This window comes from Letharia lupina, assembly GCF_014066315.1.
Source record: "Letharia lupina isolate WasteWater1 chromosome Unknown contig_5, whole genome shotgun sequence".
Classification (NCBI taxonomy): domain Eukaryota; kingdom Fungi; phylum Ascomycota; class Lecanoromycetes; order Lecanorales; family Parmeliaceae; genus Letharia; species Letharia lupina.
In genome coordinates, this window is record NW_023502974.1 from 68203 (window position 1) to 81948 (window position 13746).

At 52.1% G+C, this 13746-nt stretch overlaps 6 protein-coding genes across 6 annotated transcripts; 5 read left to right on the forward strand and 1 right to left on the reverse strand.

The window, feature by feature from the left end:
* Positions 1-499: 499 nt before the first annotated feature.
* Positions 500-2681, forward strand: HO133_008272 (uncharacterized protein; the record flags this gene model as incomplete). Its single annotated transcript, XM_037299139.1, has 5 exons — positions 500-699; positions 750-955; positions 1007-1658; positions 1708-2560; positions 2616-2681. The coding sequence occupies 5 exons, from the start codon at positions 500-502 to the stop codon at positions 2679-2681; spliced, it is 1977 nt and encodes a 658-aa protein (XP_037155140.1).
* A 1095-nt stretch (positions 2682-3776) lies between these two features.
* On the forward strand, positions 3777-5239 carry HO133_008273 (uncharacterized protein; the record flags this gene model as incomplete). The annotated part of the gene is made up of 5 exons (XM_037299140.1): positions 3777-3846; positions 3914-4058; positions 4124-4361; positions 4418-4543; positions 4601-5239. 5 exons carry the CDS (start codon positions 3777-3779, stop codon positions 5237-5239), a joined length of 1218 nt encoding a protein of 405 aa, XP_037155141.1.
* Positions 5240-5703: 464 nt separating this feature from the next.
* On the forward strand, positions 5704-6077 carry HO133_008274 (uncharacterized protein; the record flags this gene model as incomplete). The annotated part of the gene is made up of 2 exons (XM_037299141.1): positions 5704-5742; positions 5793-6077. 2 exons carry the CDS (start codon positions 5704-5706, stop codon positions 6075-6077), a joined length of 324 nt encoding a protein of 107 aa, XP_037155142.1.
* Positions 6078-6913: 836 nt separating this feature from the next.
* HO133_008275 (uncharacterized protein) lies at positions 6914-7856 on the forward strand (the record flags this gene model as incomplete). The annotated part of the gene is made up of 3 exons (XM_037299142.1): positions 6914-7204; positions 7289-7546; positions 7599-7856. The coding sequence occupies 3 exons, from the start codon at positions 6914-6916 to the stop codon at positions 7854-7856; spliced, it is 807 nt and encodes a 268-aa protein (XP_037155143.1).
* Positions 7857-8323: 467 nt separating this feature from the next.
* On the reverse strand, positions 8324-9969 carry HO133_008276 (uncharacterized protein; the record flags this gene model as incomplete). Its single annotated transcript, XM_037299143.1, has 3 exons — positions 8324-8544; positions 8607-8717; positions 8787-9969. The coding sequence occupies 3 exons, from the start codon at positions 9967-9969 to the stop codon at positions 8324-8326; spliced, it is 1515 nt and encodes a 504-aa protein (XP_037155144.1).
* Positions 9970-10955: 986 nt separating this feature from the next.
* HO133_008277 (uncharacterized protein) lies at positions 10956-12735 on the forward strand (the record flags this gene model as incomplete). Its single annotated transcript, XM_037299144.1, has 2 exons — positions 10956-11748; positions 12437-12735. The coding sequence occupies 2 exons, from the start codon at positions 10956-10958 to the stop codon at positions 12733-12735; spliced, it is 1092 nt and encodes a 363-aa protein (XP_037155145.1).
* Between the last annotated feature and the right edge of the window lie 1011 nt (positions 12736-13746).

Consider the following 13746-nt stretch of genomic DNA (forward strand, 5'->3'; position numbering starts at 1 on the left):
GCTTATCCCTTAGGCTCTAGCTGTATATAGCCCTAGCGGTAACCTTAATCCCCTCTCATTTAGCGTATTCAAAAACATCTGGAATGCTTGGCGCCGGCGTATATTTTAGGCGAGGGTATAAGAAAAGTATACTTTATAAAGAACACGGAGTTTTCTTTTTAGGTAGAGTTCCCCTAGAGTTGGCATCGAATATCTGAAGAAGGTGCACTCGGAACCAATGCTGCTTTCGATTATCTGAGCTGAAACAAGTCAGTCACACACTAAACACTCGCTCGTTCAGAAATTACTCAGCACTAACTTGTTTGGGCTTTTGCGCCGGCAAGGAGCCAATAATAATGATAAAAATGGAACAGGAACAAGAATTTACTGGGCTTCATGCTCTGCGGATATATTGATGAGTGATTTATCATAGTAACAACCACGCCGTACGTATAAAACAATATAATATAACATGGCTTCGACTCCTCCGCCTCTTCTTCCCTCTCAGCCATCAGGAACCATGTCATCTCTCCTAGGCAGCGGACGTACAACCCGCTGGTTTCTGCTCAGCCTCGCTCTTCTCCTCTCCCTCTGGTTCTGGCGACAATCATTTCAATCCCTCCCGCAAGCGCCACTGCCCTTCATCCCGGCAAAGCTTTACGAACCTGGTGCGGTAGCATGCACCGACAGTGTCGCCGACAAACCTAGGCCTGTCTCATTGTGAGCGAGCTGACCCTCCATTCTTAATCCTCACTGACCTGTATTGTCAGAAACCCAAAGGCGCCACTCTTCCCCGCCTTCGAAGACGCTGTCAAAGGCCTACCGTCCAATATCTATGATCCCTACCCTGAATACAATAGCCGTGCTTGGAGGGAAAATTGGCGGGGGGAGCATGAACCTTGTCTGGGGCCAAGAGGGGTCGATGTGAATGGCAATGCGGATGATACGCTGGTGGTACATCGATTGCAGAGACAAGGTGGGCACTAAATGTGAAGTTGGGTGGATGGATGGCTGACAATGGACACAGCGCCTGCCTCAATGTTTGGCTCCTACAACGCTACTGGACTGGCATCAGATTTCTGCCTGGACCGTCATGCTCGCTACGACCCATATGGATATGATGACACAGATCTCGAAGGCAATGGAGGGAGGCGCAAATCTAATCGCGCCTCCAAGGTGAAATGGGACAACGTGGACTGGGATTACCTACAAGGAGACTGCCTCATGAGGAATCAACATCGCTACGAACCTCTGCCATGGGCAAATCGAACGACCACGTTGTGGATGCCTCGCCAGGAAGACATTGACGACGTCGACAATGTTGTTGTGTTGCCGAATGATGAATCGCAAAAGAGCATGTCATATCGACTGTGGAAGTCGCGTCAGAACTACAAGCAGAGGACTGCCGTAGTCCTTCGCACCTGGGAGAGCAATGAGTGGACGGTTGATACCATGCAATATATACGATCGATGATCATGGAGCTGTCACTACACTCTGGCGCGGAGTACGAGGTGATTATCATGGTCGAGATCAAGGATGGCAGTAAACGGATATTCGACGATCATGCTTCCTATCAGCAAACGTTGAAGAAGGCTGTCCCTGATGAATTCAAGAACATTACCATCCTTTTCAACAGACAATTACTGGAGAAGTGGTATCCGAAAGCTGGACAGCATGAGTCAGTCCCAGTCTCTTTGCCATTGGTTTTGACACTGACCTTACCCTAGGGCCAAAACCTCGCCATCGGGGCATATGGCCCAGCCACTGCAACTTCTCTCCCTCCTGCGACCTGAGATCGAACACTTTTGGCAAATCGACACGGATGTTCGGTATACCGGCCACCACTATCATCACCTGGAGACGATATCCACCTGGGCAAAACAGCAGCCAAGAAAATACCTCTGGGAACGCGCCTCGCGATACTACATCCCCCACGTTCATGGCAATTGGACGAACTTCATGGCGATCGTTGCAAACCAAACTTCTCTAGCGATCAAGCCGCTGGACGAAGGGGAAATTGCAAGGAACGGAGGGGTATGGGGTCCAGAGGAAACCGAAGGGATTGAGCCGGTGGGCCCAATACCACCCACGGAGTCGTCAGACAATGACAACTACGCATGGGGCGTTGGCGAAGACGCTGATCTGATCAATCTCGCACCCGTCTTCGATCCCGAGGGCACTTCTTTCGTGTTAAAAGATAGAGTCGAACACTACCCCGAAGGCAACCACACCCCCAGACGTGCGACAGGCACCACATCGATGATCCGCCTCTCAAAGCGCTTGCTACGAGTCATGCATCACGGCCAGGTGATCTCAGGCTTCTACATGCCCCCGGAGATGTACCCAGAATCCACAGCGTTACACCATGGCTTGAAGCTAGTCGTCTTCCCACTGCCAGTGTACCTCGATTTTGCCAAATCGCCGGCGAACATGAACGCTGCGTTCAATGGTGATGAGGGTAAGACTGTGTTGAACAATCCCCCCATGCACGATGGGACGTGGCACCGGATGACGTATTGGGCGTCTATTGATGAGAAGACGACGTATCCGGACGAATTATATAAGCGATGGTTAGGATATGTGAGTCCTTCCTTGGAACCATCGTTCTTCCAGGCGTCGTGTTGACATCTCACAGGGCAATGATCCGAGCGAGAGATTGTGCCTTCCTGGCATGCTGCTGCATCCAGTGAAGGGAGTCTGAAAAACTACAAGGTCCCTGGAGCCCTGGTATCCATCCATTGAGGTCGTCAGCGCCATGTTGACAAATCGAGCGCGGATATACTGAAATGGGCAAATCTACATGAAACGACAGGACGTAAGTGCACGAAGCCTTGCGGGAAGAGATGGAATGGCACGAGATGCCGCGCCAAGAGATAGCCCGAACGAGAAAGAAGAGGAAGCTTGAATGAGATTCCGTATCACACCCAAGGGGGAGTCGTTGTTCAGGGAGTCGGTGTCCACTCCGGCCCATGTTCTTGGATGAGGCGATGATTCATATCATGGCATAGGTGCCACCAATGAAGTTTGCTCAATACTCGCCGCTGCCTCGCATAGCATAAGCAGAGGAAATTCCGCAAAAGCTACAGAGATTTACATTTTGGAGCGCCGTCGGCTCGAATCACTTTTCTCCAAGGCCAAGACGCGTAATTTGCGACATTGCGCCGTGAACTACCTTATGGCGCATGCTCAATGCAATTAAAATAGTGGAGAAATTTTAATGAGCCACGCCGGACGTTCTGTTTCGTGGCGGATCGAGGCTAGCCATGCAAACATGGTAAACTCAGTGATCAGTGATCGCTATTCATTGATCACATAAAGCGGCGCTAGCGGCCTCGGAATGGATACGAGCTGTGTTGGAATTTTGGACAATCCGAGAATCTCGTGAAGTCTTCCTGAAACGGCAAAGCGTCTCTTCAGCCTCAGATCTGTTACACCGCCCAGCGGCAACACCCACCAATGATACTGCTCTTTTAAGCAGCCTATCTTCTCGTCCACTTTTTGTTCATCCATCTCATTGCTCAACCAAAACCAAAAAAATGACTGGCTGCGGTGCGAAACGTCGCATCAATTTCCGAGATGAGCACCATTGTAAACACAAATTGGGGCTGTGCCCAAAGATGATTTGGGTATATAGCGAGCTCGTGCTGCACATGATGAATGGGCATTCCATTGCATATAGATGATTCCATTGACCTTCACCATCTTCCCGGGGAATTGACGAGTGCAAACCGTCTCATCTACCTCTCGATCACCTCAACCGTCCAGTCACAGGCATCTCTCAAAACCTCCTTTCGCGATGGGACTATTCAGCTCTAGCAGCAGCTCAGACAGCACATGTCCCTCGATACCGACAGGTCCCCAATACGGTACGAGATGCACAACATCAGCAACATTGCATTAATATAGTGCCAATACTGACAGCAACCATTTCAGGCGCCGACGCTGTCGTGGGGTCTCTCACCTTCCACACACTAACCATCATCCTTTGTGGCGCCTTTACCGCGGCAACTTTCCTCTTCTCCGGCGTCCAGCTTTTTCTACACGCAACGCATTTTAGCAATCCCGGCCAACAGACCCAGTACGGCCTCCCCCCCCCCCACCGCCAAAAGATGGCCTAATCTCATGCTGACCCTGGTCCATCAGGATTCTCCGCATCGTCGCCTTAGTTCCTACCTTCGCCCTCGTCTTCTTTCTCGCTGGCTTTATACCTTCTGCAGCAATCTATCTCCAGCCATGGGCCGACGCGTACGAAGCCGTTGCTCTTACGAGCTACTTCCTTTTGCTAGTTGTATATACGGTACCGGATCCGCGACTGCGGGAAGGGTTCTTCGATCGATTGCAGCAACCGAAGGGCGGTGAGGGTAGCCTGAAGTGGTATCGTGTACGTTCGGCACAGTTGTGAAGTCCAGTGGGTATTGGCTAACATTTTGTGATCAGCGGACCTGGTGCTTCGTGTTCCAATACCTTCCCATCTCGTTCATCGTCGCCGTCGCAACAGACATTACACAAGCAACAGGGACATACTGTGTGAACGCAAATAGTGTGCATTTTGCTCATATTTGGGTGCGCATTCCTTTCTCCATCAATCCAAGTCCAGCCGTCTGACTTACATGTGCAAAGTTAACAATCATCCACACCATCTCCGTCCTTATCGCTCTCCCCCGGCTATTACTATTCTACAAACGCCTTCGCACCGAGCTCAAAGAACACAACGTCGTGCCCAAGCTCCTCGCGATCAAAGGCATCGTCGCTCTAAGCACGCTGCAAAGTGTCATCTTCACCATCCTCTCCTCCACCAGCGCCGTGGAACCCAGCTCCAAACTCTCCTACGACGACATCTACTTCGGCATCCCTTCGATCCTCATCTGCGGCGAAATGGTCTTCTTCTCTCTCTTCAACTTTTACGCCTACAGCTTCCGACCTTACACTCTCGCGTCGTCCGGCTCGGGTATGGAATCACAACCTCTCAAAAGCCGGGCTCACTACCATGGCGGATTCCTGGGCATCAAAGCTCTACTGGCGGCTATGAACCCGACGGAGATTGCAAGCGGACTGGTGCTCGCGGTACGATATCTGGTTTCGAGCCCGCAACCACAGAGCCATGACAACGTACCTCTTCGCCAAGGCGTGAATGCGAGTGCACCACCGCCATACATGCCCCAAGGGCGATACCAAGGGCTTACCAACGCGGACCGCGCGCACAGTCCGAATGGTGTCGAGTATGGGCGTGTGGATCGTTATTCGCCGCTTCCACTGTGACGACGCTGAAGGCAGAGGGGGGGTGCATTTGGATTGTTGGAGCAAGCGAGCGATTTCTCTTGCATCTGTATAGAGTCAGCGTTGGGATTTAGAGACAAGTGCATAACACCTCTGTTTGTGTATACTGTGCATGGATGCGGCTGCTTAGAACGATTAGCTAGAAAAGGACGTGGGTATGGCAGAAACTTCAGCGGCGCTACCAATGGAATACTCTTCAGACCAGAACACCCGGAAAATCATGCCTTGCTTCTACAACCGAGGGGCGCTAATTTAGGGCATGCAAAATTCTCCAGATCTCTTGGCACTTGTCCTATACTAATTAATTGTTATTAACTTTTTGAAGTGCGTAGGCTCGGTCAACTCTTCATATCCATCCTACTGCTAATACTTCTCCCCTCCAAGAAAGCTCGTAAGCGCCAATGCTGCGCCGTTACGCATTCGGACTCTCTCGACTCATGTCAACCATGTCCACCACCCCAGTCGAAGATGCCATGCGACTCAAGGTACGCCTACACCCTCTTCCCATTTCACATCAGCGCTGACCAATCTACAGATCACAGCAGCCCTGCAACCCACCACACTCGAAATCCACAACGACTCCAGCATGCATGCACACCACCAAGCCATGCAAGGCAGCGTATCCAAAGAGACGCATTTCCGCGTGCTCATCACCGCGGAAGCGTTCAAGTCGAAGATGCAACCCGCAAGACACCGGATCGTGTACGCTCTGCTGAAGGAGGAGCTGGAGAGGGCGGGAGGGATACACGCGCTTCAGTTGCGGACGAGGACGCCGGAAGAGGAGGAAAGGCAGGTTGCTAGGGAGAAGGCGGAGGAGTGAGAGAGGGTTTCGGAGGTTCAAAAGAGATGAAGTGATGGCCACTGGGAAAAAGATAATCGGGGTTGCCTTCTACACCGAATAGCTTGTCAAGAGGCAAGCAGGAAGGAGAACTCCGTGCTCTGGAGATCTCACGACACGCTGACTTCTGGTCATTACCCGCTTCTGGCATGGCCATTGCGGGTCCGTGTCTCGTACTACCTCGACTCCAGCCATGCGAACACTAGGAGACCGGGATTCGTTGACCAGGAGCAGCATTTTGAGCCATTGCATCAGGACTATCAAGGCTTGCACAAAGGGAAAGCATTCATAATTGGCTACAGTGGTGAATGGGATCATGATATCAAGGGGTAGATGATCTATGCTCGAGGACTGCGGACATTTGGCTACGAAGGGCCAGAGACGAGAACAGAAAACCATGATAGTGCAGATGACCCAGCAGACTCTTCCCTGTCTTCCCCATGCGCGCTGTCTCCTGAGAAGCTGAAAGGGGCGCTGGAGTCTAGTACATCTTAATAGCTTCACATTCGCTTGATTTACAAGAACGAGTTCTAGTCACAAATTGTAGCCCTTTCCAACATCCACGTCTGATGCCGCCATACTTCCACTGGAGTACTTGAACCTGGGGTGGTATGAGCCCAATTAACTGGCAGGCGAAGGCAGGCTTTTAAGGGGGCCAAGAGCGCCAAGAGCGCCAAGACTTCAGCTCGCTTAGACAATCTTAGTGCAGGTCATCTCCCACCAAGCTCAAGCAATCGCGAACTTCTGCACGCAGCACACAACTCATTCCGCAACCACTCTCAACCTCCACGTTACTATCTTACACACGCGCCACAATCATGGCCGACGCACCTCGCGGAGGAGCAGCAGCAGGCGGAGCCCGTGGAGGCTTCGGCTCTCGAGGCGACCGAGGCGGAGACCGTGGACGAGGGCGCGGAGGACGTCGTGGGCCTCGCCGAGGTGGGAACAAGAGCGAAGAGAAGGAATGGCAGCCGGTGACGAAGCTGGGACGTTTGGTCAAGGCTGGGAAGATCAAGAGCATGGAGGAGATTTATCTACATTCGTTGCCGATCAAGGAGTACCAGATTGTGGACTTCTTTCTGCCCAAGTTGAAGGACGAGGTGATGAAGGTGAGGCCACCTTCCACTTTAGCAGTGCAAGGGAGTAGTAAGGAGGAGACTGCAGATTGCTGATGCCGTTTGGTGGGCGTACAGATCAAGCCCGTCCAGAAGCAAACTCGCGCCGGTCAACGTACCCGATTCAAGGCCATTGTTGTCATTGGCGACTCGGAAGGCCACGTCGGTCTCGGCATCAAGACCTCCAAAGAAGTAGCCACCGCTATCCGCGCCGCCATCATCATCGCGAAGCTGAGTGTCCTGCCGATTCGAAGAGGGTACTGGGGTACATCTCTTGGTGACCCTCATTCCCTACCTACGAAGGAGAGCGGCAAGTGTGGCTCCGTTACCGTTCGAGTAGGTTCCATGATCTTCTCCATAATTGGGCGATGGACTGATCGGTAACCAGCTCATCCCTGCTCCCCGCGGTACCGGCCTCGTCGCTTCTCCAGCTGTCAAGCGTCTGCTCCAACTCGCAGGTGTCCAAGATGTCTACACTTCCTCCGCCGGCTCTACGAAAACCCTTGAAAACACCCTCAAGGCTACCTTCGTGGCTGTAGGCAACACATATGGGTTCCTGACGCCGAACCTGTGGAAGGAAACCAAGCTCAACCGGAGCCCATTGGAGGAATTCGGTGATGTGCTCAGGGAAGGGAAGAGATACTAGAAGGTGAGATGGTTATGGTATCGGTCATTGGCTCAGGCGCTATGTTGCTGTAGCATGCATGTAGCGAGACTAAATGCAAAGCTTTGAAAGTCAATGGAATGGTTCAAGTCTCATGTGATATCTCGCGCGACTGGCTGAGCTACTGATAAGACTTAGGTTGCAAATCTCAGCGGCAAACGAACGTCTTGCGTTGTATGTGGTCCATTCCTACAAGTGCACGAATACCACAGCCCCCATCGACCCCAAGGCCTAATTGGCCCTTTGCCCTCCACGCAACGTGCAAATGCGAAGCAGCTTCCAATTCCCACCAACACATGCCACCAACAGCACGGACCGAACCGCCAGAGTGCTGCCCCAACCTTCCTCCGCACCATCGTCCTCAGTCACCAGAACACAGATGCGACTCATCATCCCCCTTCAAATCCTGCAGCGCCCCAGACATCTCCGGATAACCACCAACCGGCCTGTCACACAAGGGATCCCGAAGACGAAACAGTCTCGTCCACCCACACGCGCTCACCTTGTACATCGTCACCTCCGCCGACCGGGGGCTCCGGTCGCCTCTCCTCTCCCTCGTCTCCATCGGACTCGGAATCCGAACACTGCTCGAATTTGCGTTTGAGAAAGAGTGCCGTCCGTGGCGAAGGGGTGGGCGGGTCGGGGTGGATGTTCAGGGACTTTGCTATCTCTGCCGCAGGCTTTGTTAGGAAACACGCCGACGCTTCGTGCACGCACCGGGGCCAGACTGACCTGCCGCCTCATCGATCCTGAACTGGGCTGGCCTCGGCAGAGCGAACTTCTGCGTCATCAGCACGGCAGGCTTCCTCGCCACCGGCTCTATCCCTTCGCCTTTCTTCGACCCTGCGACCCATTCTATCAGCACAGCGATTCTTGCCCTAACGTCTGTACTAGTACATGAGCATCACGTACTTGGCGCAAGGTCTCTCTCAATCTGATCACTCATGAGCGCCTGCAAAAGCGGCGTTTCCGCAAGCAGCAGCTGCGCTTCGCCTCTATCGACATCGTCATAGCCGACCAAGCTTTCTTCCAGCTTAGCGCGATCCCTGTCCCAATCGATATCCATCATCTCCTGCGGCATGAGATTGCCCTCTCCGAGCTTAAGCGTAGCAGCTCTCGAGCGACCTGGCGGGTGGCCGGACCAGCGGTCCAGGGAGAACTTCTTCTCCTTCGACGCGGGCGGTAGGTACTTTTCGAACCCCCAAAGCCGGTCGTCATCGGTCTGGTTCGAAGACCTATTCTCGTGGTTCTCCCTTACCATTTGCTCGTTGATGAGGCGCTGCGCTTTGCCTAGGGATGGTAAACGGCCGCCGTTCAGAGGCCGCGCCAGCTCTCGCAGTTCAGAGAATGCAAAGGCCTCTTTTCCGCCGCTTGGGCGCCTTGTCACCCTGTCCGTGAGGTCGTCGAGTTTGTTGTTCCATTCGAATGAATCTGCTTGCTCCTCTGGATCTTGGTCGTCCTCTGCTGGAAGAGACATGACAGGCGTAGAAGCTTCACTTCTTGTCATAGATGGCCAATGTTGCGGCGGCTGTTTCGATGATCCTGCCGCATGGAAGTTATGGTGTTTAAGCAACTGCGCCACCTCCTTGCGCAGCTGGATCTCGTATTTGTCTTTCCCATGTTTATGGCTATACAGAAACTCCGCAATCTGCAATCCCCGGCTTTCAAATTTAGGGTCGTAAATGATGCCCTCGGTCATCAGGTAGTTTCTCGCTTGAGTCAGTCGTGTGTTTGTCGTCGGCGGTGGAGGCGAGTGTTCATGTTCGGATGCAATCTCCACAGCAGATGTCATCTCCTCCTGGTATTTGGCCAGATTTCTCTTCGTCAGTGGAGCTGCTGGGACAGTGATTGTCGGCCTGTGCCTGTTCTTCGTAGGGGACACTGAATCTATAGTCTCTTCGGGATCGGATATACTCATGATGGACGACGAAAGCTCAGACAGACGTTTCTTTCCTGCAACGGTACTTCCGGCGTTGCTCACCTCGCTGATTGGAGGGGTCTGCAGTCGCAGTATGTTTGAAGGTAGGACTGGAACAGTGGCGGTCATGGTATTGCTGTTATCGGTGGGCACTTTGACTCTGGGTCGTAGCTTCATGTTTCCGACAGCAGAAGAAATGCTCAAGTTTGCAGTCTTGGGCTCTGGGCTCTCTTAGGTTGCGTGGTCGAGCCGAGAAATTGGCTGTTGCCAGAAGGGAGGCAGTGCAGATAGAGCAAGTATTGTGGGAGCAATGAGTTCCAGTAGTAAGGCTGTCATGCGCCAGGTGTTACTCCTTTGGCGGGGCACCTGCAAAAAGTCTTGATTACTGCATGCGACAAATTCTGGTAGATTTTAAACAAAGGCAAAGTTGCCCACATTCCTTGGCGTAGGAGCGCAGAGTGAGACACGTAGGCAACAGCCGCTGCTTTCAGCGAAACACACACTTTCCCCGTCGTGAAAGGTAACCAGAGTCAAACATCAATCAGCCGGCTTATTTGAATTCGAGTCCAAGATATGGACAGAGACCGCACGCGCGTGACCGCATGGAGCTTGCAAGGTATGAGACAGCTTGAATTGAGACAAAAGGTGTTAACATATCCGAACAAAGACCACTTCGGGCAGCAAAACGTAATAAAAGGCATTCAGACGGCCCAAAAGACATGGCTAGCCTTATGACCTTAGAGGCTTCTGAGCATATGGGAGAGAGGCGAACGAGGGCTCGTTTGTCCAGAGTGAGGTAGCTTTACTTCCTTCGCTTCCTGTAGAGAGTCAAAGAAACAGGGCGCATCTTAGGGATCATTGCCACAAGAACCCTACAAGATGTATTCTTTGTGAAGCGCTGCATCAAGGGTGAGAGAGGTTTCTATATGTGAAGAAGCATGCATTGTGGGAAGTGTCCCAAACCTTCAATGTATTCGTAGGCAGCCCTACGGCACGGACGGGGTGAGGAGGGTGACAGGTGGCTCTTTAACCAGGTGACACTGTAGATCAGATCGGGACACACGACTCACGTATGCACTCATCCGCAGAACACTTGCTTGTCACAGCAAACATCTTCACAATTATTCCGGCCATCCTTCACGATCAAACGAACATCGAACACAATGTGGAGACGTCGCGACAAGACCAAGTCAGAGCTTGAAAAGGGTGAGGGAGCCCTCGGCTCACATGAACTTTTCGTGAAGCGCCCCGAGAAGGCTGTAGTGACCCAGCCAGCTAGCGACGCCGCAAGATCTAAACCCCAGGGCCCGTCTGTTACGTTCACACCAGCCACGCCTCAGCCTGGAGAATTCAGTCAAAAATCACGGTTAAACAGTGGTTCCGAGTGCACCCTCACGGCCGACTCCCCAGTCGTCATGGTCTCACCTTATCGCAATGTCAAAGAGCACTGCTCATCTCTCGTGACCTTCTCCAAGGACCAATTGATACGGATGGACCACAACAAGCATTACCTCGAGATCGACCTCCTTCGACCCGAAAGTGGGGTCGACATATTCCCGCCTCAAGACCTTTCACCGCTGTGCCTCTACCGAGAACTGCGGTCCCTGAAGATCACCGGCATGATGCAGTCGTATCAGTCGTACATTTGGCTCGTGGTGTGGCTGAACCCTCAATTAATAGATCTGGCGTTAGAAATGGCAGGAGAAGCAGGACCCTTGGACAAGAAGGCCATTGCCGAAGCTCAGGAGTATGCGCAATGCAAGCCGACAATGCGAGAAGTCGCGCAGGGCAAGACTAAGACGGAGGTCCTCAAGGAATTTCACATAGTTAATCTGAGCCTGACGAACTTTGTGGTGCACGGAGAATCCTTCGAGTGGTTCAGTGACCAATATTTGCAAAACGTGCAACTCCATCGATGCAAGGATACAGATTTTGAGCTGCCGAGCTTGATGCAGCGTAGCTTTAACCTTACCGTTACTGCCTGACTGTGTCGAATCTGGGCTGCAACATGGAAAATGGTAGATGGATTGGATAGGAGGAGGTCTGAGGAATGGGAAAGGGTGTCTAGGCTGGGACACCAGAAGAATAGGCTGATAGCCCAGTAGAATAGAAGAGCACCCTCAGCCCATCATGCCTTTCATACATGCCCTCGGTGTACCTACCTCTGCTTCCACTGACTGAATGACTGACATGCCAGCGCCGTTCCTTGAAGCCCCGGCGTACATGATATTGCCACTCATCTGATCGATAGCATCGCTTCTTGCTTCAATGGTGAGTCAAGACGACCACCGAAGGAGGCCAAGAAGCTAGGATGACAGTGCTCGGAGGAACGTTTTTCCAGCTTGGCGCGGCTTATCTAACCCACCAGTCAGCGCCTTCCTTCACTCATACTTTGTTTATGCCCCATTCCCAGTCACTTAAGTAGGCTATCATGATGTCCCACATATATAACTTTCATTCCCATCAATTGTTCGCTATACTGTCGTACCCAGTACGAAGTGATTCCAGCAGATGATCATTGTCACTGGAGCCAATAAACGCTTCGCCAAAACAGTAAAGGCGGAGGGTTGTGCAATGACAGAGCAGATGAAGAGGTCTAGGCTCTGAAGCAGCCAGCCTTTTCGCGCGGCTCGACGCAAATAAGGTCATACTAGCAGTGAAAGATTTGGTAAGGGCGAAGCTGCCATGGAGTCCATCAAAGACACGAAGGATCGAAAACGCGTGGCGGGGACGTGGCAGCTTGACCTTGCTAGTCACGAATTCATCAGGACTTTGGTGAAATTGAAACCAGGCCTGAAGCGACTCGACGCTGTGTTGAGGGATGCTAGCCTGTTGACCATGGACTATGCCGAAATGGAGGGCAACGAAATCACTATAGCGGTCAACGTTGTGCCGTTAGCACTGATTACGAACTCAATGAAACTACATGATGTCGCCAAGTAATCTAACGGTGCGCCTTGGCCATTGTGAGCTCGGAAGAATTTGCCTGGACAAATTTCCCGGGAAGAAACAGCCCCAGTACCTTCAAGGCGTTGAACGACAAGCGCACTGCAAGGATGCCAGACAGGTAGGCAGATCAAGTCCGCGGAAAAGGTTCGTGGTGTCCACGCTTCTCGACATATACTACGTTCGCGAACTCGCGAAGCTTACCAAAAAAAGCTGTCACTCAGCTGTCACATTATCAAAATCCTGAGCTCTGATTTCTGTCACTCCACGTTGACACGCGAGGTAAAGACTGTGGCAGCGGTGATGGGACTTGTTTTCCCCAGAAAAATAGAGCACGGTAGCCGGGCTCTGGTTCATGCATCACAAGCTGGAGTGGAACAGCACGGGCAGTGTCTCAGCAATTGTCAGGTCGTAGAATTCGTGTCGCCATGCCCCAACATTACCGAATAAATCAATACGAGGTTTACGGACCTGCTCAATTAGTCACGGGAGTAAAACGTGAAAAAACCCAAACAAGAGTGTGGAACGAGCTTTCACATAAACTGGAGACTATTCAGCCCAACATCATGTCAAATGTGTCGCTGATGAAAGCCAGTTCACTTTCTACTCCGGTCTCCCAGAGAATCTGGGTCGGTAAAGACCAGCACAAATCTGTAGTGCAATAAGGCTAAGATTGTACACGATTCTCATGCCTAGAACCAAGTCAACGTGAAATGGAAACCGGTTCTGCTGCACAAGAACCAGGGAGTCCAAACTCAGCACACGAGGAAGTTCAAACCCAAGCCTCAAGAGACGAACTTCCTGGACGACAACTAGCTTTGGGAGTGCTATTCTTGAAGTTGTTTGATTTTCAGAACCACCATCAATGCGGGTGCATTCCCCCGGATTGTACAGCAATGGAGGATGGGAGCTGGCCCCCAGATAGCGCCTCGCTCATCATTCGTCGTAGCTCCAGCAAAACTCGAGGATCGCAACTCTCAAAGCCAAGCGATATAACAAGCATACTAA